Below are 22903 nucleotides of genomic sequence, written 5' to 3'. Positions count from 1 at the left end.
GAGCAAGACTCCATCTCAAAAAAAAAATTTTTTTTTCCATATGTTATTTTAAAAACTAAATTGTCATAACCCTAAGAATAGTTTCTGGGTGCTTAACGTGTTCTAGTCACTAAGCTGAATATTTTGAGTATTGTCTTATTGCTCACCACAGCATGATGAGCTATGTCTAATTATTATCTTTATTTAACAAAAAAAAGAGACAGGGTCAGAGAGATTAAATGCCTGAAACAGCGAGGAACTGAACACAAGTTTGTCTGGGTTGTCTTATTAAACACAACTTCAGAAAACCGAAGCCCCAGGAGTACAGAGAACAAAGGAGGAAGAGGACAGCATGGCAAATGTTCTCTGACCACTGGCTGCTATGTTGGGTGTCAACTAAAGAGTGCTGGGGACTGTGATGGCTTCTAAGATGATCACTGTCCCCTCACATGGCAAAAGGGCAAAAAAGGTTTAGGGTACTCCCTTTAACATCTTTTATAAATTCTCTAATCCTATCCACGAGTGTTCTTCCATCATTACTTAATCACTTTGCAAAGGCCCCAGTTCTTAATACTATCACATTGGCAATTAGGTTCAACATATGAATTTTGGCAGGACACTTTCACATTGAGCAAAAGCAATTTGCACAGAGCTACTCCAACTTCAACCTACATAGCCTGTTATGGGCATATCACATGATAAATAAATCTTTGTTGTTTTAAGCCATTGAGGTTTTGGAATGGTTCATTACTACGATACTACCTGGCCTGTCCTGCCAGTTACAGACATGTTTCCAGATCTTTCAGTTTTTCAGGAGATATTAAAAATCTAGGTTATGTGACTTAGTGTTGTTTTTTTTTTTTAGCATTTTATTTACTAATAATACACAAAACTTTTTGTCTCACTTAAAAATACAGTGGATTAGGAGGCCGAGGTGGGTGGATCACGAGGTCAAGAGATCGAGACCATCCTGGTCAACATGGTGAAACCCCGTCTCTACTAAAAATACAAAAAATTAGCTGGGCATGGTGGTGCGTGCCTGTAATCCCAGCTACTCAGGAGGCTGAGGCAGGAGAATTGCCTGAACCTAGGAGGCGGAGGTTGCGGTGAGCCGAGATCGCGCCATTGCATTCCAGCCTGGGTAACGAGCGAAACTCCGTCTCAAAAAAAAAAAAAAAAAAACAGTGGAAATATTCTGAGGACTTTAGTTGAATAGGTTTCACCATCGTTATTATTATTATTATTATTTCAAGATGGAGTCTTGCTCTGTCACCCAGGCTAGAGTGCAGTGGTGTGATCTCTGCTCACTGCAACCTCTGCCTCCCAGGTTCCAGTGATTCTCCTGCTTCAGTCTCCTGAATAGCTAGTATTACAGGCACCTACCACAATGCCCAGCTAATTTTTGTACTTTTAGTAGAGACAGGGTTTTGCTGTGTTGGCCAGGCTGGTCTTGAACTCCTGACCTGACCTCAAGTTATCCGCCAGCCTCTGCCTCCCAAAGTCCTGGGATTACAGGCATGAACCACCACACCCAGCCATCACCCTTTTTAAAAACTACTTTAGTCCAGGTTCGGTGGCTCAGGCCTGTAATCCTAGCACTTTGGGAGGCCAAGGCGGGAGTACTGCTTATGAGATCAACTTGGTCAATATGTCAAGACCCCATCTCTGCAAAAATATTTAAAAAATAGTTGGGGGCGGTGGTATGCACCTGTGGTCCCAGCTAGTCAGGAGGCTGAGGTAGGGAGATCACTTGAGCCCAGGAGGTCACACCTGCAGTGTGGCATGTTGACACTACCATACTCCAGCCTGGGTGACATAGCAAGACCCTGTCTCAAAAAATAAAAATTAAAAACTATTTAGAATTTTTATTTTTTAATAATGCTTTTCCTAGACTTGCATTAAGGAAGCAATTAATCTTACATGTCAGTCTAGACATACATAAATAAATATTTTTTTTTTTATTTTAAGACAGGGTCTTGCTCTGTCACCCAGACTGGAGTGTAGTGGCACAATCACAGCTTAGTGCAGCCTTGACCTCCTGGGCTCAAGTGATCCTCCCACCTCAGCCTCCTAAGTAGCTGAGACTACAGCCACACACACCATGTCCAGCTAGTTTTTAAATTTTCTGTAGAGACGGGCGGAGTCTCACTATGTTGCCCTGGCTGGTCTTGAGCCCTTAGGCTCAAGCAGTTCTCCTGCCTGGGACTCCCAAAGTGTTGAGATTACAGGTGTGAGCCACCATGCCCTATTTTTAATTGTGGTAAAACGGAAAATAAAATTCCTCTTTCTAATCATTTTTAAGTGTATAATTCAGTGGCATTAAGTATATTCACAGTGTTGTACAAGCATACTGAGGATTCTTAACTGTTGTCAACTAATCCAAAAGTATTTTGAATACTTTAGGAACTGAATAAAATGTGTCTGTAGACTTAGTTCTGCCAGCATGTGGCTCTGCATGACACCATGCTGCCGCTCCCAAGCCTGCAGTCCCTGCTCCCTCAGCTCTCAGGTTCCACTTCATAGCCCTTCTCTTTTCATGCATGCCTTGGCTGCTCTGAGAGCCCTTTCAGCTCAGAATCTTTGTCCTAGACGAAGGGTCTTGGTGGATAAAGCAGTGAGGCAAATAGTGTATACCTTTGTTATGATACAAAAACAGACACTTGGTTTTCTGCGGTGGGGGTAGCAGGGAGCAGGCAGCAGCTACAAAACCCTTCTTTGCAAAGAATTAAACTCCCCAGCATCTGTCAAAGAAAGGGTCATCCCAGGAGGCTGGATCTAGAAATAGATTATACCAGGAAGAACCCACCATCAACACATGACTACAGTGTGTACACTCCTATCTTCGCAACAACACTTGTCAGCCAAAAAGGGCAGGGACTTGATATGCCCATTTCCCAGGCTCACTGGCTTAGTGATGAACTGACTTACCCCATTTACAGGGATAGTAATGAGACTGCTAGGCAGCTGGGAACCCAGAATTCCTAAACTCTGCTTTTTAAAAATATCTTCCCTGTGATTATTTTCTTAATGCATATTTATTATAGAAACTATGACAAAAGTATAAAAAGGAAGTAAAAAATCACCTACAATATTGGAATAAGTGAGGATAAATAAACATTGATCTGGGGATATGAGAATGTAGTTGATAAAACCTTTTTGGGAGGCAGTTAGGTATATCTATCAAAATTTAGAATAACCAGCAATCCCACATCTAGGAATTTTTTCTACATTAAGTTTTAAGTATGGATGTATGTGTATGGACCATCATTACATTATTAATAGCATTAAAAGATGTGGAAGCAACCTATATGTCCATCAGTGAGGGACTATATCAGTAAGGAAGGTGTCAGGGACAAGTCTCAGAAAGCGGACTAGTAGTAGGTGAAGTAAGGATGGGCTTACATTTCTCACATAACCAGTCTGGAGGCCAGCTGTGGCTGGCATTGTTTCAGTGACTCTACAGTGTCAAAACCAGCATTTCTGTGACTCTCTTGATGTTGCCTTTCTGGTTGCAAGAAGGTGCATTTGCACTCTATTTTTTTTCTTTATTTTGTTTTTATTCTTTTACACTCTAGATAACACATCCGTGTGCTAGGCAGTAAAGGGAAAGGAGTGCTAAGGAAAGCAAGAGCTGTCTCAAAGACCTAGCCGACTGCAGCTTTTGTCTCATGGGCACACCTGGCCACAAAGAAGGATGGGAAAACAAGTATTTAGGGATTCCAGCCTCTACAGGAACAAGAGTAAAAAGTCTGGGAATGGGCCGGGCGCGGTGGCTCAAGCCTGTAATCCTAGCACTTTGGGAGGCCGAGGCGGGTGGATCACGAGGTCAAGAGATCGAGACCATCCTGGTCAACATGGTGAAACCCCGTCTCTACTAAAAATACAAAAAATTAGCTGGGCATGGTGGCGCGTGCCCGTAATCCCAGCTACTCAGGAGGCTGAGGCAGGAGAATTGCCTGAATCCAGGAGGCGGAGGTTGCGGTGAGCCGAGATCGCGCCATTGCACTCCAGCCTGGGTAACGAGCGAAACTCCGTCTCAAAAAAAAAAAAAAAAAAAAAGTCTGGGAATGGGTGTTGGATTAGCCAATTAATGATTTCTGCCATAGGACTGATGAAATAAATTATGGTACAAATTAGTAATAGCACTAAAAAGACTGAAGGAAACATTAATTTAAAAAAAGCAAAAAAAAAAAAAAAAATGAAGGGATTGGGCACGGTGGCTCATGCCTGTAATCCCAGCACTTTGGGAGGCCAAGGTGGGTGGATTACAAGGTCAGGAGTTCGAGACCAGCCTGCCAACATGGTCAAAAACCATCTCTACTAAAAATACTAAAAATACAAACATTAGCTGGACATGGTGGTGTACGCCTATAATCCCAGCTACTTCGGAGGCTGAGGCAGGAGAATTGCTTGAACCCAGGAGGCAGTTGCAGTAAGCTGAAATCTTGTCACTGCACTCCAACCTGGGTGACAGCAAGATTCCATCTTGGGGGAAAAAAAAGAATGAAAAGGATTGATATGTACTATTTTTTTTTAACCTCTCTGCAGAACCATCATACTGGAGAAAGATATGTACTACTCAGGAATAATCTTTTTTTTCATACAGGGTCACGCTCCGTCACCAATGCTGGAGTGCAGTGGTATAATTATGGCTTACTGCAGCCTTGACCTCCTGAGCTCAAATGATGCTCCCACCTCTGTCTCCTGAGTAGCTGGGACCACAGGCATATGCCACCACACCCAGCTAATTTTTGTATTTTTTGCAGAGCTGGGGTTTCACCATGTTACTCAGTCTGGTCTCAAACTCCTGGGCTCAAGTGATCCTCCCACCTGGGCCTCTCAAAGCAGTGGGATTACAGGCATGAGCCACTATACTTGGTCCAGGAATAATCTCTAAGATACTTTATAAAGTGAGAAAAGCAGGGTGCAAAACTGTATATAGTATGCCTTTTGTTTAAGAAGGAGAGGTCAGGGTAGGAGGGAGACCTACTTTTCACTATTTGAAAATTAAACAGTAGGCAAATTGGGATTCCACCTGCAAATCCTACATTTATCCAAGATAGCTACTAATAACATTAGCTGTGGTTCATTTCAGGCTTATTTTTATGTAAATACATGGAATGTATGTATATATTTATGTAGGAACTACAATCTGGCATATTTTCCTCTGGTCTTTATTTGCAATCATTAAGAGATCTTTATAAAGCTGTCTTCTTTTTAAATTGCTCTCTGTGCTTAACCATTCCCCTAACCCCTACCCCTAATTCTCTAAAACATTCACTCTTCTGCTGTGGGTGGCTTGCCCTGCGCACTGTTGCCTTTGGGAAGGATTTCCTTCCCTTCTGTCCACTCTCCACCCTCCCTTACGGCAATCTGGCAATCCCTAGCCCCAGTGCACAGTTGCACCCAGGACTAGCAAGATGCTAAGCCTTGCCTGTACAGGACCTAATGTGCCCGAACCCACTTTCCCTCTCCTCCCTGCCACCCTCCCTTCCATCATTAGGGAATTCCTGGCAGGTGGGGTAGGGGATGAAGGGTTAAGGGGTGAGTATTTTGTGAGCAGGGGAAGACCCAGTGCCAGGGAGGCCAACAGAGGGCCTAGCAATTAAAGAATACTTATATATGTTTGGTGCCTACCATGTGCCAAGCGATGTGCTAAGCAGTTTGCATGCATTACATTTATTCCAATACTGCAAAGTAGGTTTCTTAGAGGGAACCATGTGTCCTTGTTTGCCTAGAACAGTCATGGTGTTTACCTGTTGTCCTGGTAAAATTATTAATAGCATCTCATTTCTCTAGCAAAAGGTTTAGATAAAAAAATTGTATAGTCACCTTAACTGTCCCCATTTTATATGTGAGGATATTGAGGCTTAGAGAGTAAATTCATCTGCCCAAGTTCACACAGCTGGTAAATGATAGGGCTGAGATTAAAACTCTAGTCAGTATGGCTCTGCTATAGACTGTACTTTGCCATGGACATGAATTGTGTCCCCCAAAATTCCTATGTTGATACCCTAACCCCCAATGCTACTGCATTTAGACAGAGACCCTGTAAGAGGGCGATAAAGGCTGAGGTCCAGATTATTGCCTCCTCCCCAAGCCGCCTCTCTTCCACAACCGCCCCCACCCCACTCCAGTCAGGGCCCTTCCTCCGCTGCCACGACAGTTCCTGTAACCCTGCACTATCACCGCCTGCATCCTTCGCGGCCTCCTGCTACGTCTTTTCCACTGCTGCGTCCTAGATGGCTGACACTCAATAAATACTGACTGGGTGAATAAATGAGAGACACTGTCCTTTTAGGGATGCATGGATCAGTCCTGGTCAAGGCGGTGACCTTCTCTGGTATTCCTTAACACAAGCTTGACCTGAAGTAGACGTTTTGAAAAAGGCCGACAGTCGATGGAGGCCAGCGCAGCCTTCTGGCCAGGCAGGGTGACCACGGGCCCCGGCAATGGGAAGGAGGCGGTGCGTCTGGCTGCGATCCGGCCCGGAGGGGGCGGGGCCTCCGGGACAGGGCTTCCAACGCGCACTCTCAGATATGCAGCGGAACCCGCCCTCCGAGCTCAGAGAGGCGCTACTGCCACTGCCGCCTCACCGCCGCCTCGCCGCCGCACCGCCGCCGCACCGCTGCTGCCTCAGTCATGCCGGTGAGTGGCTGCGCCGTCCCCGCCGCGCAGACTTGCAGTCCCCGGCTTGCTCCTCGGCTGCATAGCTGTTTGACCGGATGCTGCTCTTAAAGGGCTCAGGCCGCGACCGGAGCTGCTGTTGTCCCCCGGCTTATCCCACCCAGCCCCCAGCTTTTGCGACCCTCCAGAAAATGGGATCCGAAGGGAGTTTAATCTAGGAGCCAGGCTTCAAAACGTCGGAACTAGAAGGCCTCCAGGGGGCGACAAGCCCACGCCTTCCCTGCGTACCCGGAGAAACAGACCCGGAGAGGGGGTAGGGGGTCGCTCAGCAGGAGGCGGGAGGTTGCTGACCGGCAGGAACTGAGACGCCTAGTCCCTGAGCCTTCCTCCTGGCTGTCCTGCCCGCGGAGCTGGCCTGAAGGAGGGCGGTGGGGAGGCTCTGGGCAAGGGGTGGACCCGGTTATTGCCTCACGGACCTGGCAGGTTTTCAGAGGTTCATGCTTTTTTTCATTTCCCTGCCCACTCTGGCCTACTTTTCAGGTCAGCTCTGGGGGACACTGAATGGAGACACTTTCTCAGCCTGAACCCATAAGCCCCAAAGAGGTTCAGGAATCCCCCGCCAAGTCACCAGTTGCTCAGTGGCAGAGTCTAGGAAGTCAGTCTTAGCCTGCCTTTGCAGATCACTCAGTCTTATCACATATACCTTGCTGCTCATGGCCTCATTTTTTATAAAAAGAATTGAGGCCTTTGGCAGATAAAAATATAAAAAGCCCAGTAACTTATTCCAGGTGGTGGTGAAGTTGGCAGAGCCAACTTATGCTTAGGCTTCCCATCTCTCCAGCTTGGTCACATGGGAGGTGCCTGGCAAAAGCGGTCACACCGGCTTGGGAAGAAGCTCTGATCTCAGTTACATCTTGGTTAGGGTCATGTGGTGTTTTGCATTTTCTTCAGAGTGTCTAACTAATGGCTCTGGGTCAGGTAGATACCCCGAAGTATCCCACAGATGCCATGTATCTTAGTAGCCTGGCTTTTGGGAGCTGGCAGGTGAGTCTGAGGTCCCCTGGGCAGAGCCACGAACATCTCAGGTGTCATTTCCCTTGAGCCTTGCCAGGTGCCTTGAGACAAATCCTCTAACAACAAAGTATGGACAAGGAATCTGATAGAATCAGCCCTACCAGTTGAGCAAGTCTGCCTGAGGCAATGGTAGAAGACAGTATTAATTGCCCTGGGGCTGGGCACCAGGTTTTTTTGTCGGGGGTGGCAATGAGGAAAAGGCCAGCTTGATGATCACTGTATTCTGTGTCTTTTTCTGGGGATTTTGACAAACAAAAGACCCTCTGGAGCAGATGATGGGAATGAGGAGGGCGCTTGGCACCATGTACCACAAGATGAACAGCTGAAGGAAGGAGGGTGTTAGTCAAGGGACTGCCTCAAAACTGGAAAGGGAAGAATATATATATGTGTGTGTGTGTGTGTGTATATGTATGTGTATATATATGTGTGTGTATATATATATGTGTATGCATTTATATATCTGTGTATATGTGTGTATATATGTGTATGTATATGTGTGTATGTGTGTGCGTGTGTGTGTATATATGTGTATGTATATATGTGTGTGTGTGTGTATATGTGTGTGTGTGTGTGTATATGTGTATATAATTGGAAAGGGAAGAGTGTGTTACCTGAGAGTTTTCTCAAATGCCTGAGGGTACAGGGTTTGGGATCCTAGAAACCTCTGAAAATCTGTGCCCCAGCTTGCCAACTGGGTGACCTCAGGCAAGTTGCTCACTGCCTTGATTTCCTCATCTGTAAGACAGGGACAAAAACTTTGAGTTCACAGGACTGTTGTTAGTATTAATTGGAAAAATGCCAGTAAAACATGTCACCGAGCCACTGACATATCTAGTCCCCAGGAAACGGTAGCTCCTGTGTAGACATAGGACAAGTAGGCTAGAGTTATAGGCAGATAAGGCCAGGCACGGTGGCTCACGCTTGTAATCCCAGCACTTTGGGAGGCCCAGGTGGGCAGATCACTTTAATGCAGGAGTTTGAGACCAACTTTGGCAACATGACGAAACCCTGTCTCTACAAAAAATACAAAAAATGAGCCGGATATGGTGGCCCGTGCCTATAGTCACAGCTATTTGGGAGGCTAAGGTGGGAGGATTGCTGGAGCTGGGGAGGTCGAGACTGCAGTGACTCATGATCATGCCACTGTATTCCAGCCTGGGTGACAAAGTGAAAGAGAAACCCTGTCTCAAAGGAAGAAAGAAAGAACTATAGGCAGGCAGTGTTCAATCCCATTTTAACAAGATCTCACTGGTTAAGCATTGAGGTTTTAGAGACTGACTATGTCCAATTCAGTCCCTACTCACTAGCTGAATCACTGCGAATGGTAAACTAACTCCTAAACCTATTTTCTCATCTGTCAAGAAGGGATAATACTAGTACCTACCTCATGGGATTGTTGTGACAATTAAGATAATGCATGTAGAGTGTTTAGAACAATGCCTGGCACATAGTAGACATTCACATACTAGTATTAGTAAACATTAGAGTGTTCAAGGACTGAATATCCTGAATATTTGAAAAAGAATTTCTCTTCTGGGGGAGACAGTCTGGACAAAATGACCCCCTCCTCCCCACCCTCCCAGTTCTGAGATTCTATTAAAGAATTGTTCCTTGGGAGGCCGAGGCAGAAGGATCATGAGGTCAGGAGTTTGAGACCAGCCAGACCAACATGGTGAAAGCCCGCTCTACTAAAAATACAAAAATTAGCTGGGCGTGGTGGCATGCACCTGTAATCCCAGCTACTCAGGAGGCTGAGGCAGGTGAATCACTTGAACCCCAGAGGCGGAGGTTGCAGTGAGCTGAGGTTGTGCCACTGTACTCCAGCCTGGTGACAGAGCGAGACTCCAGCTCAAAGAAAAAAAAAAAAAAGAATTATTCCAGGTGCAGTAACTCACGCCCGTAATCCCTGCCCTTTGGGAAGCTGAGGCGGGTGGATCACGAGGTCAGGAGTTCGAGACCACCCTGGCCAACACAGTGAAACCCCGTCTCTACTAAAAATACAAAAAAATTAGCCAGGCGTTCTGGTAAGCGCTTGTAGTCCCAGCTACTTGGGAGGTTGAGGCAGGAGAATCGCTTGAACCCAGGAGGCATAGGTTGCAGTGAGTCGAGATTGCACGACTACACTCCAGCCTGGGTGTAAGATTCTGTCTCAAAAAACAAACAAACAAAAAAGAATTGTTCCACCTACTGACTTTTAAAACCTACTGGCTTTTAAAATCTATCCATTTTATAAGTCTTTATAAAAGACCCCAGAGGCCCTGAGGAACCAGGACTACCCAGTCATGCATCCAGTGGTAGAGCCAATCTTGAGATTCTCCTATAAAGAAATGATTACTCTGTCCATGAAATAGATTTTCCATCACTCTCAAATTTATTTTTGCCCCTCAGAGGTGGAGGAGGAGAGCACTGAACTGTAATGTTTATACCCAGAAGCTGGTTTCTTGCTTCTGACTTTTGTACTGTGGGAGATGAGACCTACTCCCTGTAATCAGCAGCAGAAAGCTTCAGCTATCTGTTGCCGTTAGGTCCTTGGGCAGCAAAAAACTGTGCTCCCTAAAAATGTGTTTCTAGTTTCAGAACTTCTGCTGAGAGTCAGGGTTATGAGGGCTGGCGGTGCACTTTGCTGTTCCAGAACCAGCAAGATTTGCCTGGAGCGAGGAAAGCCTAGCTTCATATTCCATACTCAGTAGTTATTTGCCACATGACTGTAGGCCACCTAGTGAACTCTTGGGAACTACACTTTCCTCCTGAGTGAAGATAAATAGCTCTCTTTCCAGGCTCAGTGAGGACTAATTTATATACTATATAAAGAGAATTTAACATATAATAGACAACCAATAGATTTAGCTCTTATGTTGATCTTGCAAACCCTTCAAAGCTTTGGCTCAGTATATAAGTGCAAACCACTGATGAATCTTGATTTTCTGCTGGTTATCCTAGAGCAAGACTCAGCAAACTTTTTTACAAGGCCCATATAGTAAACATTTTAGGCTTCACAAACCATAGGGTCTCTGTTACAACTACTCATTGCCATTCTAGTGCACAAGTAAACAAATGAGTTTGGCTATGGCCAAAATCATTTTGTTGAAAAATGACCAAACTCATTTTTCAGACAGAGTCTCATTCTGTCTCCCAGGCTGGAGTGCAGTGGCAGGATCTTGGCTCACAGCAACCTCCGCCTCCCGGGTTCAAGTGATTCTCCTGCCTCAGCTTCCCGAGTAGCTGGGATTACAGATGCACGCCACCATGCCCAGGTAATTTTTGTATTTTTAGTAGGGATGGGGGTTTCACCATGTTGGCCAGGCTGGTCTTGAACTCCCGACCTCAGGTGATCCGCCTGCCTCCACCTTCCGAAGTGTTGGGATTACAGGCATGAGCCACAGTGCCCAGCCTAAAGAAAATTTTTAATAGAGGAGAGCATCATCTCAGACTGTGGCAGGAATGACTTTGGTGTCTTGTTAAAGATTCCGATTCTGGATTTCGGGGGAGGGACCTGAGATTCTGCATTTCTGAGAGGCTCTCAGGTGATGCTCATATTGTTGGGCTGAGGACCGCATTTTAAAGACAAGATTTTGTAATACCTACTACAAATCCTTTTTTCCAGAATTTGTTATTGTTGTTGTCTTTAAATAGTCATGAAATAAGATGAAAAAAATTAGAGATGTTTAACTAGAAGAAAAGACTGATCATTTTCTTGAAGTCAGATTTTGCAGATTTGGCCTTAATAAAAGTAGTGGTTTACTAGTCACAAAGGTCAGACAGTCCAGCAGTGGAAAATCGAGCTGCTTTACTCTTGGTCTTGGTTGCCTCTGTGGAGCACAATGACAATCCAGACTCAGAGGTGTTTAGAGACTTGGAAAGAGTTTGAGAAGCCACTTAGCCACTTTATTCTCAGGCTTGTAGTTTTGCCTCCCTGTCTCTCCCCAGTAAGTTAAAAATGGCGAGTGGCAGAGCCCATACCACATCCACAGAGCCAGCTGAGGCAGGTGCCTGGGAGCTGTACTTTCCACAAGGTCCCCAGATTTCTTCCTACGCACACTGAAGTTGAAAAAAATTGACTTAGCTAATACCCTTTTGGTATAGATTAGGGAACTGGAGCCCTTCTGGAACAGAGATTTTGCCTGAGGTTGTCTAGCAAGATATATCACTATACCCAGAATTCCAATGAGGTAATAGACTTGAAATATTTTGAAGTGCTCCATGAAAAATGTAGCCATTCTTTTTTGAAGGGAAAGAGGAGAGACAAATGGAAGAAATTAATCACCGTAATAATCCAATAGCTAACTTTTTACCCACTGGAACCTAGTACTAGGCTCTAATTTCTTTAATGTATTAGTTATCTATTGTTCTTTAGTAATTATCCCAAAACTTCGTAGTATAAAACAACAAATATATTTATAGTAACTCACACAGTTTCTGAGAATCAGGAATTTGGAAAGAGTTTGGCCTAGTGGCTCTGGCTCAGGGGCTCTCATGAAGTTGCAATTAGATGTTGGCTGGAGCTGCATTCAACTGAAGGATTGACTGGGGCTGGAGAATCTACTTCCAAGATGGCTCACTCACATGCTTGTTAGTTTGAGTGTTTGGTCTTTCACTTTCTGGACCTCTCTTTATGGTTGCTTGAATATCTTTATGATTTGGTAGCTGACTTCCTCTAGTGTAAGTGATCCCAGAAAGAGAACAAGACAGAAGCCACAGTGTGTTTTATGACATTGTTACAGCTTCAGAAGCCACATAACCTCACTTTAAGCCGTATTCTATAAAACACACAGACCAACCCGAGACATTTTTGGAATGGGATTGCTCAAGAACATAAATACCAGATGCAGAGATCATTGACGCTATCTTGGATGCTGGCTACCACACTTAAAATCCCATGTTCATCCCATTCACAAATCTAGAGCCGGACTCTTAACCCCAATTTTCAAATGTGGAAACCAATGCACAGAGAAGTAACTTATTGATGACCTTGCAACTGGTAAGTGCAAGAGCTAGTATCTGAAGCCAGATTTATCTGATTTCAGATGGTCTCATTTGCAGAGATTTTAAAATAAAGTATTGGGATAAGTAATCCTTGTGTGAAAGCAAAGCAAAAGACCCAGAATTTCAAACCAGCCATGTCAGTTATCCATTGACTCAAAAAATGTAGTAAGTACCTACTCTATCCAGGCACTTTTCCAATTATTAGGGATCCAGCAGTGAACTGAACAAAACCCCTGTCTTCTGGGAGCTTACCTTCAAACCCTTGATCTGTTAGATATTCTGGAGACTCTAGAGCTTACGTGCAGACTAGGAGCCTGGGATCCCTTCCTGCCTGGCCTCCAACCCACTAGGGAACCCAGGCAATCCTTTCTCTTCCCTGGACCCAGATGCTGCCTCTGAGAACGAGGCCCTTGGAGGAAAGCAGAGTCATCTGGGATAATGACTAGACATAACAGATGCCCCAGCCCAGACCTGCTGATGAGAACCTGTATTTTTTGCAAACTGCAGGTGATTCTAATGCAGAAAACAATTTTCTCGTTCATAAGTGGGCCCACCATATCAGCATTGTTCAGAATATGAGGGCTCATCCCTGTCAGAGTTATTGGTGGCCCTGAGACAAAGCTCATAGCTCAAGAATCAAGTGTTTTGAAGTTAGGACCAGGAAAAAAGCATTTTAAGCTAGATCTTCAGGTGATTCCATTCACTATGTGCCAGACACTACTATGGGATTTATAGGGATGATTCCATTGAATACAACCTGTGAGGTAGAAACTCTTAGCTACTCTACAATTGAAAAGACTGGGGCTCAGAAATAGTCTCCTGATGAATCTGATGGCAACCACGTTCTGCCCAGTCTCTCTCCCTTCTATCTTGGCCTGAGTGGGCCTGCTTGCTGGCATCGTGTGTGGGTCACTCTGCAGGGCTGAGGTCATGGTCCCTCTTTGTTTGTTTTAGAAGCACGAGTTCTCCGTTGACATGACATGTGGAGGCTGCGCTGAAGCTGTCTCTCGGGTCCTCAATAAGCTTGGAGGTGAGTGAGTGGCCCTCAGTTGCGGGTGAGATAGAGGAGACAGATCCACTTGTGCCATGTTCAGATACATGCAGACGTAGCAGGAGATGCTTAGAAGCTGATCATAACAGTAAAACTAAAATGTATTGAGTACTTAGCATGTGCCAAGTACTCTTGTTAGTTTCTTTTTTTTTTTTTTGGAGACAGAGTTTTGCTCCACTGCCCAGGCTGTAGTGCAGTGACACGATCTTGGCTCACTGCAACCTCCACCTCCTGGGTTCCAGCAATTCTCCTGTCTCAGCCTCTCGAGTAGCTGGGACTATAGGCACCTGCCAATAACTATAGGCACCGCCCAGCTAATTTTTATATTTTTAGTAGAGACGGAGTTTCACTTTGTTGGTCAGGCTGGTCTCGAACTTCTCATCTCAGGTGATCCACCTGGGCCTCCCAAAGTGCTGGGATTACATACCTGAGCCATGGCACCCAGACACTCTTTTTAGTTTATGAGTGGCTTATGTGGATCACATCGTTTAATCCTCACCACAGCCATTTCAGATAGCTTTTTTGACTAGCTCTGTGTTAAACAGGAGACAGCTGAAGTTCAGAGAGGTTAAGTAATTTATCTGGGATCACATGGCCAGTAAATGGTAGAGCTGGGATTTAGCCAAATTAACTAGCTCTGGACTAGCTCTGGAGCCATAGCAGTACTAGTTAAAATGTTGGTCATCTCCAGTGTGTACTGCATGACACATCTGAGTGTCGTTTTCTATTAAGATTTTTTTTTTTGGGCTGGGCGTGGTGGCTCACACCTGTAATCCCAGCACTTTGGGAGGCTGAGGTTGGTTGATCACTAGATTAGGAGTTCAAGACCAGCCTGACCAACATGGTGAAACCTTGTCTCTACTAAAAATACCAAAAAAAAAAAAAAAAAGAAAACAAGTTTTTTTTTGGGCAGGGAGACAGAGTTTTGCTCTTCTTGCCCAGCCTGGAGTGCAATGGTGCGATCTCAGCTCACTGCAATCTCAGCTCACCGCAGCCTCCGCCTCGTGGGTTCAAGTGATTCTCCTGCCTCAGCCTCCCAAGTAGGGATTACAGGCATGTGTCACTATGCCCAGCTAATTTTGTATTTTTAGTAGAGACAGCGTTTCTCCATGTTGGACAGGCTGTCTCGAACTCCCGACCTGAGGTGATCTGCCCGCCTTGGCCTCCCAAAGTGCTGGGATTATAGGCATGAGCCACTGTGTCCGGCCTCTGTTAAGATTTTTTAAATGGGGCTGGGCACAGTGGCTCACACCTGTGATCCCAGCATTTTTTGGAAGGCTGAGGTGCGCAGATTGCCTGAGCTCAGGAGTTCTTGAGACCAGCCTGGGAAACATGGTAAAACCCCATCTCTACAAAAAATAGCAAAAAAATTAGCCAGGCATGGTGGCACATGCCTGTCCTCCCAGTTACTTTGTGGGGCTGAGGTGGGAGGATCACTTCAGCCCGGGAGTTTGAGGCTGCAGTTAGCAAGACCTGTCTCCAAGAAAAAAGAAAGATTTTTAAAATGGTAACAATTTTTAAATTTTGTCCTTTTCTATTTCTTTACTTCAAAAAAAATGTTTTTAATTAATTTTGAATCACTCACATGCAGATTTTTTTTTTTTTTTTGAGACGGAGTCTCACTCTGTTGCCCAGGCTGGAGTCCAGTGGCGTGATCTCGGTTCGCTGTAACCTCTACCTCATGGGTTCAGGTGATTTTCAGCTAGTTTTTGTATTTTTCATAGAGACGGGGTTTCACCATGTTGGCCAGGATGGTCTTGAGCTGCTGACCTCAAGTGATCCACCTGCCTTTGCCTCCCAAAATGCTGGGATTATAGGCGTGAGCCACCATGCCTGGCCTGCAGATATTCTTAAAGCACCTCTTTTGAACAGCCATTCTCATCTAGCCTTGTCATTTCACAGCTGGGGAAACTGAGGCCCAGAGAGGGCTGGGATCTGGCCCTGGGGCTGAATGAGGTAATAATTGAGTTGTGATCAGTTTTGGCAGTGCCTGCGCTCAGTCAGCCTTCTCAGATTTTTTCCTTTTCTTTCTCCCTGACATGAACTATCACACAATCTTCTAAAAAAATTTTTTTAAACCGCAAATAATAATGACATTAAGTTTTCAAATGGCTTCCACATGGACGTGATCTCATTAGCAGTCCTCTGAGCTGTACTTCCATCTTTGGAATGGGGATATTGAGGCCAGTGCCCAGGAGGAGAAGTGACTTGCCCAGAGTCCCACAGTGAGTCAGTGGTTGGCCTCTAGCCCTGTGAACTGGGATCTTAATGTGAAAGAACCTGAGGTAGTGGAAAAAACCTGGCTGCTGACTTGCTACGTGACTGTGGGTACTTCTTCCTCAGGCCTGGGTTTCCCCAGCTGTAGTATGGGAATTATATCTTGTATATCTGTATCAGCTTTTGCTGTTAATGCTTTTTTTTTTTTTTTTTTTTTTTGAGATGGAGTTTCGATCTATTGCCCAGGCTAGAGTGAAGTGGTGCGACCTCGGCTCACTGCAACCTGCGTTCCCTCCCCATGCCAGGTTCAAACAATTCTCTTGCCTCAGCCTCCTGAGTAGCTGGGATTATAGGTGCCCACTACCAAGCCTGGCTAATTATTTTTTTCTTTTGAGACAGAGTTTCACTCTTGTTGTCCAGGCTGGAGTGCAATGGCGCGATCTCGGCTCACTGCAACCTCCGTCTCCCAGATTCAAGCGACTCTCCTGCCTCACCCTCCCCAGTAGCTGGGATTACAGCCACATGCCAGCACACTGAGCTAATTTTTGTATTTTTAGTAGAGACAGAGTTTCACCATGTTAGCCAGGCTGGTCTTGAATTCCTAACCTCAGGTAATCCACCAACCTCAGCCTCCCAAAGTGCTGTGATCACAGGCATGAGCCGCCATGCTCAGCCAACCATATGATTTTTAAGGTCCCTTGCTGGAGGATCTGCCTTTGAGCTTCAGCATCATCTTTTGTCCCCATCTTTTCCTACTGTCCCCTCTTATATGACCTCTTGAGAAGGGTCAGGAGGGTTTTCTGAGTTGCTTAGGACCCTGAAAGAACAGTGCTAGGGCTGAGGAATCACAGACTAGTGGCATCCTTGAGCTGGAAAGACCACATGAGCTGGCCAGCCCCGACTCCTTCATATACAGATGAGGTAGCTGAGGGCTGTAAGAAGCAGGACCCCCCCACCGACCCTCTCCACCCCCCCAACCGTGGTCACCCAGCAAGTCAATTGTGGGGCCAGGCCTAGAACCTACCAAGAGTTTTCCTTTCTTTCTACACTCTTTTGTCAGAATAAAACTCTAAGTCCTCCCATGGGCTGCTGGGGAGCTTTAAATTGGCATAGCCATTTAGGAGGGTGATTTTGCAATGTCTATTAAACATTAAAAATGTGCCAAACATCTGTTGCCCCACAATTTCCATTCTGTGAATTCATGGTATAAAAATATTTTTATAAGTTTTTTAAGACAAGTTGAAGTATGTTTACTATAACATTATTGTGATAGTGGTGAAACTTAGAAGCATCCTCAGTGACCTTTAGCAGTGGATTAATTAAGTAGATGTGTGGAAGATCTTCCACACTGTGGAAGATGGTAGCTTTTGATAAAAGAATGGGGCTGGGTGCAGTGGCTCATGCCTGTAATCCCAGCACTTTGGGAGGCCAAGGCAGGTGGATCATCTGAGGTCAGGAGTTTGAAATTAACCTGGCTAACATGGTGAGACCCCCGTCACTACTAAAAATACAAAAATTAGCCAGGCATGGTGGCTTATGCCTATAATCCCAGCTACTCAGGAGGCTGAGGCAAGATAATCACTTGAACCCAGGAGGCAGAGGCTGCAGCAGTGAGCCGAGATCACCCCACTGCACTCCAACCTGGATGATAGAATGAGACTCTATCTCAAAAAAAAAAAAAAAAAGAGAATGGGCCAGGTACAGTGGCTCACACCTGTAGACCCAGCACTTTGGGAAGCCTAGGCAGGTGGATCGCTTGAGTCCAGAAGTTCAAGACTAGCGTGGACAATATGCAAAACTCTGTCTCTACATAAAATACAAAACTTAACCAGGCATGGTGGCGTGTGCCTGTAGTTACAGCAACTTGGGAGGCTGAGACGGGAGGATCACCTGAGCCTGGGCGTTCAAGGTTGCAGTGATTCCTGATTGTGCCACTGTACTCCAGCCTGGATAACACAGTGAGACCCTGTCTCAAAAAAAAAAAAAAATTAAAATTAATGAAGAAAAAGAAAAGTAAAATATTAGCAAGACCTGTTTATACAGTATGATACCATTTGGAGGAGTTATTTTTCATTTGTCTATCTGAGACAGTCTGGATAGAAGCCGTACTTTTCTCTAGGGGTAGGATCAGTAGGGGGCCTTACTCCTTCTACTTATATTTAGAAATGTTTGCTTTTTTGAAAAAAAAATGTGTCTATATTACATTTGCAATTAAAAAAAAAAATTGTCTGGGTGCAGTGGCTCATGCCTGTAATCCCAGCACTTTGGGAGGCCAAGGCGAGCAGATCACTTGAGGTTAGGATTTCAAGACCAGCCTGGCCAACATGACTAAACCTTGACTCTACTAAAAATACAAAAATTAGCCAGGTGTGGTAGTATACACCTGTAATTCTAGCTACTCTGGAGGCTGAGGCACAAAAATCATTTAAACCCAGGAGGTGGAGGTTGCAGTGGGAGCTGAGATCGTGCCACTGCATTCCAGCTTGGGCAACAGAGTGTGTCTGTGTCTCAAAAAGCCCTAGTATAGAGCAGGGATGAACACACTACAGCCCATGGGCCAAATCCTGCTCACAGCCTATTTTTGTACATTCAAGAATGGAATTATAAAAACAGACAGAATGGCTAGGCGTGGTGGCTTACGTCTGTAATCCCAGCACTTTGTGAGGCTGAGGCGTTAGACCAGCCTGGTCAACACGGTGAAACCGCGTCTCAACTAAAAATACAAAAATTAGCCTGTTGTGGTGGTAGGTGCCTATAATCCCTGCTACTTGGAAGACTGAGGCAGGACAATCTCTTGAACTTGGGAGGCGGAGGTTTCATTGAGCTGAGATCACGCCATTGCACTCCAGCCTGGGCGACAGAGCGAGACTCTGTCTCAAAAATAAATAAAATAAAATAAATAAATAACACAGAATATACAACAGAGTGCATATGTGGCCCACAATGCCCAAAACATTTACTTTCTGGTTCGTTACAGAAGAAGTTTGCCAATCCCTGCTCTAGAGGAAAGGGAAGGGGTAGTTGTGAGTAGTAATTTAGAGCATGAACTCTTTCTTGCTGTAACTGGGAGGGTCTCTGCTTCCTTTCCCCACACCCCATTTCCTCTTCCTGCAGGAGTTAAGTATGACATTGACCTGCCCAACAAGAAGGTCTGCATTGAATCTGAGCACAGCATGGACACTCTGCTTGCAACCCTGAAGAAAACAGGAAAGACTGTTTCCTACCTTGGCCTTGAGTAGCAGGGACCTGGTCCCCACAGCCCGCAGGATGGACCAAAGGGGGCAGGTGGGTAAGGCTCCAGCACTTGCTGAACAAACCTGCTGCTCACACTTCTCATCAGAGCTAACACCTTGGCCTTTGAGAGCTTGAGTGGAGCAGGAGAGCCCCTGGGTTCTTTTCAATCCACTGTCCACTTTCTTTGGAGTGGTTACAAATATATGTCTAATGCAAATCACAAGTTCAGGGAATCCTTACAGCCCCTGTGATTGGACAGAGCACTGCGTAATGTCTCCCAGAGTCCTCTTTAGGAGTAGGGGTTGCATTTCATGGTTAGCAGGGTTTAAGTTTATAGTATATGACCCTAAGCAATGCATCTTTGGCTTCTTGATTTGTTTGTTTCTTTGAGACAGTGTTTCACTATGTGGCCCAGGCTGGAGGGCAGTAGCTCTTCATAGGTGTGATCATAGTGCACTGTAGCCTTTAACTCCTGGGCTCAAGTCATCCTCCTGCCTCAGCTTTCTAAGTAGCTGGAACTATAGGCACATATCACTACGCATGGCTCTGGCTTTGATAAACTGTCTCATCAGAGTTGACACTTTTGCCTTGGGCCTTGTTCTCTTGTGCCCTGACCAAGTAAGTTAATTCAGACTGTGCCACTCTCTCTACTTGAAACTGTTGTCAGCTTCCTGAGCATGCCCTCTGTCCAGCCTGGTACAAAAACAATAGCATGTCTGAGCTAGATGTTGCCTTCACTTTTATGTGATCCAGTGAGGCAGTAAGGGGCACTGTGCCAGCACTCTTCACTTTGGAACCAGGCAGACCTTATTCATTGATCCAGCCACAGTCTCAGCAGGGCCCTCCTAGTGTCTTTGGCTCACGAACTGCAATGATCACCACATCCCTCATGTGATTTGGTGCCCTGACTGTGATTGAGAAAAATGAGGCCAAGAGAGGGGAAGTGGTTCAACCAAAGCCCCACCCAGGTGAGTGGCAAAGGCAGGAAGACAGTCAGATATCCTGAATTGGATTTCTGTAACTGTTACTGGTGGCATTGTCCCTGTGAATGGGTCCAGGAGACTCTCCAGATAGGAGCCAGCCACAGCTGACTGATAGTTCCCTCCCAAAGGTGTACATTTGGAACCTGAGCCACAGGAGTGTTCTGTCACCATATGGTGACATCACATGCAAGTCACAAGATGTCACAGGCATCTGTTTTCATCATGCACTTTTCATCCATAGATAGAACCCATGTGCAGGAATGAGCCCAGGATGAATAATAGGAATCCAGGAATCCAGGATTCTTTTTTTTTTTTTTTTTTTTTCCCAGGCTAGAGTATGGTGATGCGATCTTGGCTCACCGCAACCTCTGCCTCCCAGGTTCAAGCGATTCTCCCACCTCAGCCTCACAAGTAGCTGGGATTACAGGCACCTGCCACTGTGCCAGGCTAATTTTTGTATTTTTAGTAGAGATGGAGTTTCACTATCTTGGCCAGGCTGGTCTCAAACTGACCTTGTGATCCACCCCCTTCAGCCTCTCAAAGTGGGATTACGGGCATAAGCCACTGTGCCCGGCCTGGAATCTAGGATTCTAATTCTAACTCTGTCCTCATTTCACACTGACTTTGGACACTTTTTGTATTACAGAGATTTGGTCTTCCCATCTGTAAAATGGGGCTGAAACCTCCAACCTGCTTTCCTGCCTTGTGGGGGTTGCTGTGAAATCTCTCCACATATGAAGGCTCCCCTCATATGTTTGGACTCTCCAGAGCTCCCAAACAGCCCTATGTCATATTGGGCTTTTCTGTAAGATTGTATTTGATAAAAGTGCTCTCTAACAAGAAGGAATGGAGGGAGAGAAGGAAAAAACCTCTTCCTGAGCCAACTATATACATGGGGGAGTCCTAATACACACATCTTAGATTAGAAACTCCAGGCCTGGGCATATGAATTTTTTTTAACTCAAAAAATATTATCTGTTAGATGTAAATCACATGTAGCTTAATGTGTTTTTCTCATAGGAAACATGTTTTCTCATGTTATTGAGATGAAATTCACAAGATATTATAATTAACTATTTTAACCCATTTATGCTGCATGTTGCACTTTTTTGTGTGAAAAATCAAACCTTGGTGATGATCTTTTTTTTTTTTTTTTTTTTTTGAGATGGAGTTTCGCTCTTGTTACCCAGGCTGGAGTGCAATGGCCCGATCTCGGCTCACCGCAACCTCCACCTCCTGGGTTCAGGCAATTCTCCTGCCTCAGCCTCCTGAGTAACTGGGATTACAGGCACGCACCACCATGCCCAGCTAATTTTTTGTATTTTTAGTAGAGATGGGGTTTCACCATGTTGACCAGGATGGTCTCGATCTCTTGACCTCGTGATCCACCCGCCTCGGCCTCCCAAAGTGCTGGGATTACAGACGTGAGCCACCGCGCCCGGCCCCTTGGTGATGATCTTGAGCAGTAGGATATAAGTTAACTCCCACAAGTTTAGCGTTCCACTAATGAAACATTAGGCATAAATGGGTTAAAGTCTATCATTTAGTGCCATTTGGTACATTCACAATGTTGTACAACCACCATCTCTCTCTAGTTTCAAAACTCTTCCATCATCTCAGAAACACACCCTCTATCCATTATGCAGTCACTCCCCACTCCTCATCTCTCCATTTCTGGCAGCCACTAATTTGCTTTCTGCTACTCTGGACTTGCCTACCCTGGACATGTCATATAAAAGGAATTACATTATCTTAGTGCAACGTTTATTGCCTTTGCAATATTGCTATGTGCACAGCAGATGGCGCCTTTGTTCCAGCTAACTTTCTATCTTTCCTAGGCTCCTGATCCTCCCCTGGCTTCCAGACAGACCTGGGACTTGGCAGTCTTGCTGAGCAATGGTGTTCCTGCAGAGACCCTCAGTTGTTCTGTTCCTTTCTAGCTTCCTCGAAATAAAATTGAGCTGCTTTTGTTGGAGATGTTGTCTTGCCTGGTCTTGGTATTGCTTGCTCACATGTAGTTGGTTATGTTTACTTGGGTTTGAGTTTTGAGAGTTCCCACCTGGGAGTCAGACACCCTGTAGATTCTGATTCTTTGCTGTGTGATCTTTAGCAAATCACTTACCCTATCTGGGCCTCATTTTTTCCTCACCTGTAAAGTGGAGGCATTGACCCAGATCAGTGATTCCCTTTCTTTTCACCAGTTTCATAGACTCTATATTTTGAACAATTTTTGTGTATCAAGTGAATTACACAAAAGGTTATCAAATGTTAAGGCAAGTGGAATAGTGGGAAGAGGCTGTGGAGACAACCTTCCTGGGATAGAGTTGAAGCTCCAGTACCTCCCAGCTGGGCCACTTAACCTCTCAGTGTTCACAGACATAAAATGTGATGATCGCATCTACTGCAAATGGTGGTTGTGGGGGTTAAATGAGGTGATACATGTAAATTTATTAAGCAGTGATTGCTAGTTCAAAATCACTCAAATTTGAAGGGAACGCTAATCTAGCAGTAAGAAAGAGATAGGGTTTCACTATGTTGGCCAGGCTTATAATCCCAGCACTTTGGGAGGCCAAGGTGGGATCATAAGCGTGAGTCACTGCGACCAGCCAAGTAGATCTCATATACTCTTAAAAGTTATTGAGGATCAGGCCAGGTGTGGTGGCTCATGCCTATAATCCCAGCACTTTGGGAGGCCAAGGTGGGCGGATCATGAGGTCAAAAGTTTGAGACCAGCCTGGCCAACATAGTGAAACCC

General features: G+C 45.3%; 1 protein-coding gene across 1 annotated transcript; it reads left to right on the top strand.

The window, feature by feature from the left end:
- Positions 1-6564: 6564 nt before the first annotated feature.
- Positions 6565-22123, top strand: ATOX1 (antioxidant 1 copper chaperone). Its single transcript, XM_012466316.3, has 4 exons — positions 6565-6627; positions 13618-13693; positions 19046-19216; positions 21987-22123. Exons 1-3 carry the CDS (start codon positions 6622-6624, stop codon positions 19168-19170), a joined length of 207 nt encoding a protein of 68 aa, XP_012321739.2. The 5' UTR covers positions 6565-6621; the 3' UTR covers positions 19171-19216; positions 21987-22123.
- The last annotated feature ends 780 nt before the right edge of the window (positions 22124-22903 follow it).

The sequence above is a fragment of the Aotus nancymaae genome, unplaced genomic scaffold (assembly GCF_030222135.1).
Source record: "Aotus nancymaae isolate 86718 unplaced genomic scaffold, 86718_ANA_hifiasm-v0.15.2.pri h1tg000064l_1, whole genome shotgun sequence".
Classification (NCBI taxonomy): Eukaryota; Metazoa; Chordata; class Mammalia; order Primates; family Aotidae; genus Aotus; species Aotus nancymaae.
Note: the sequence above shows the minus strand (reverse complement) of the source record. Positions and strands in the feature narration are given on the sequence as shown.

Excerpts from the sequence above, each read along its gene's own strand:
- ATOX1 (XM_012466316.3), top strand. Across the intron at positions 13,694-19,045 it reads GGTCCTCAATAAGCTTGGAG|GAGTTAAGTATGACATTGAC; the intron begins GTGAGTGAGTGG and ends CTCTTCCTGCAG.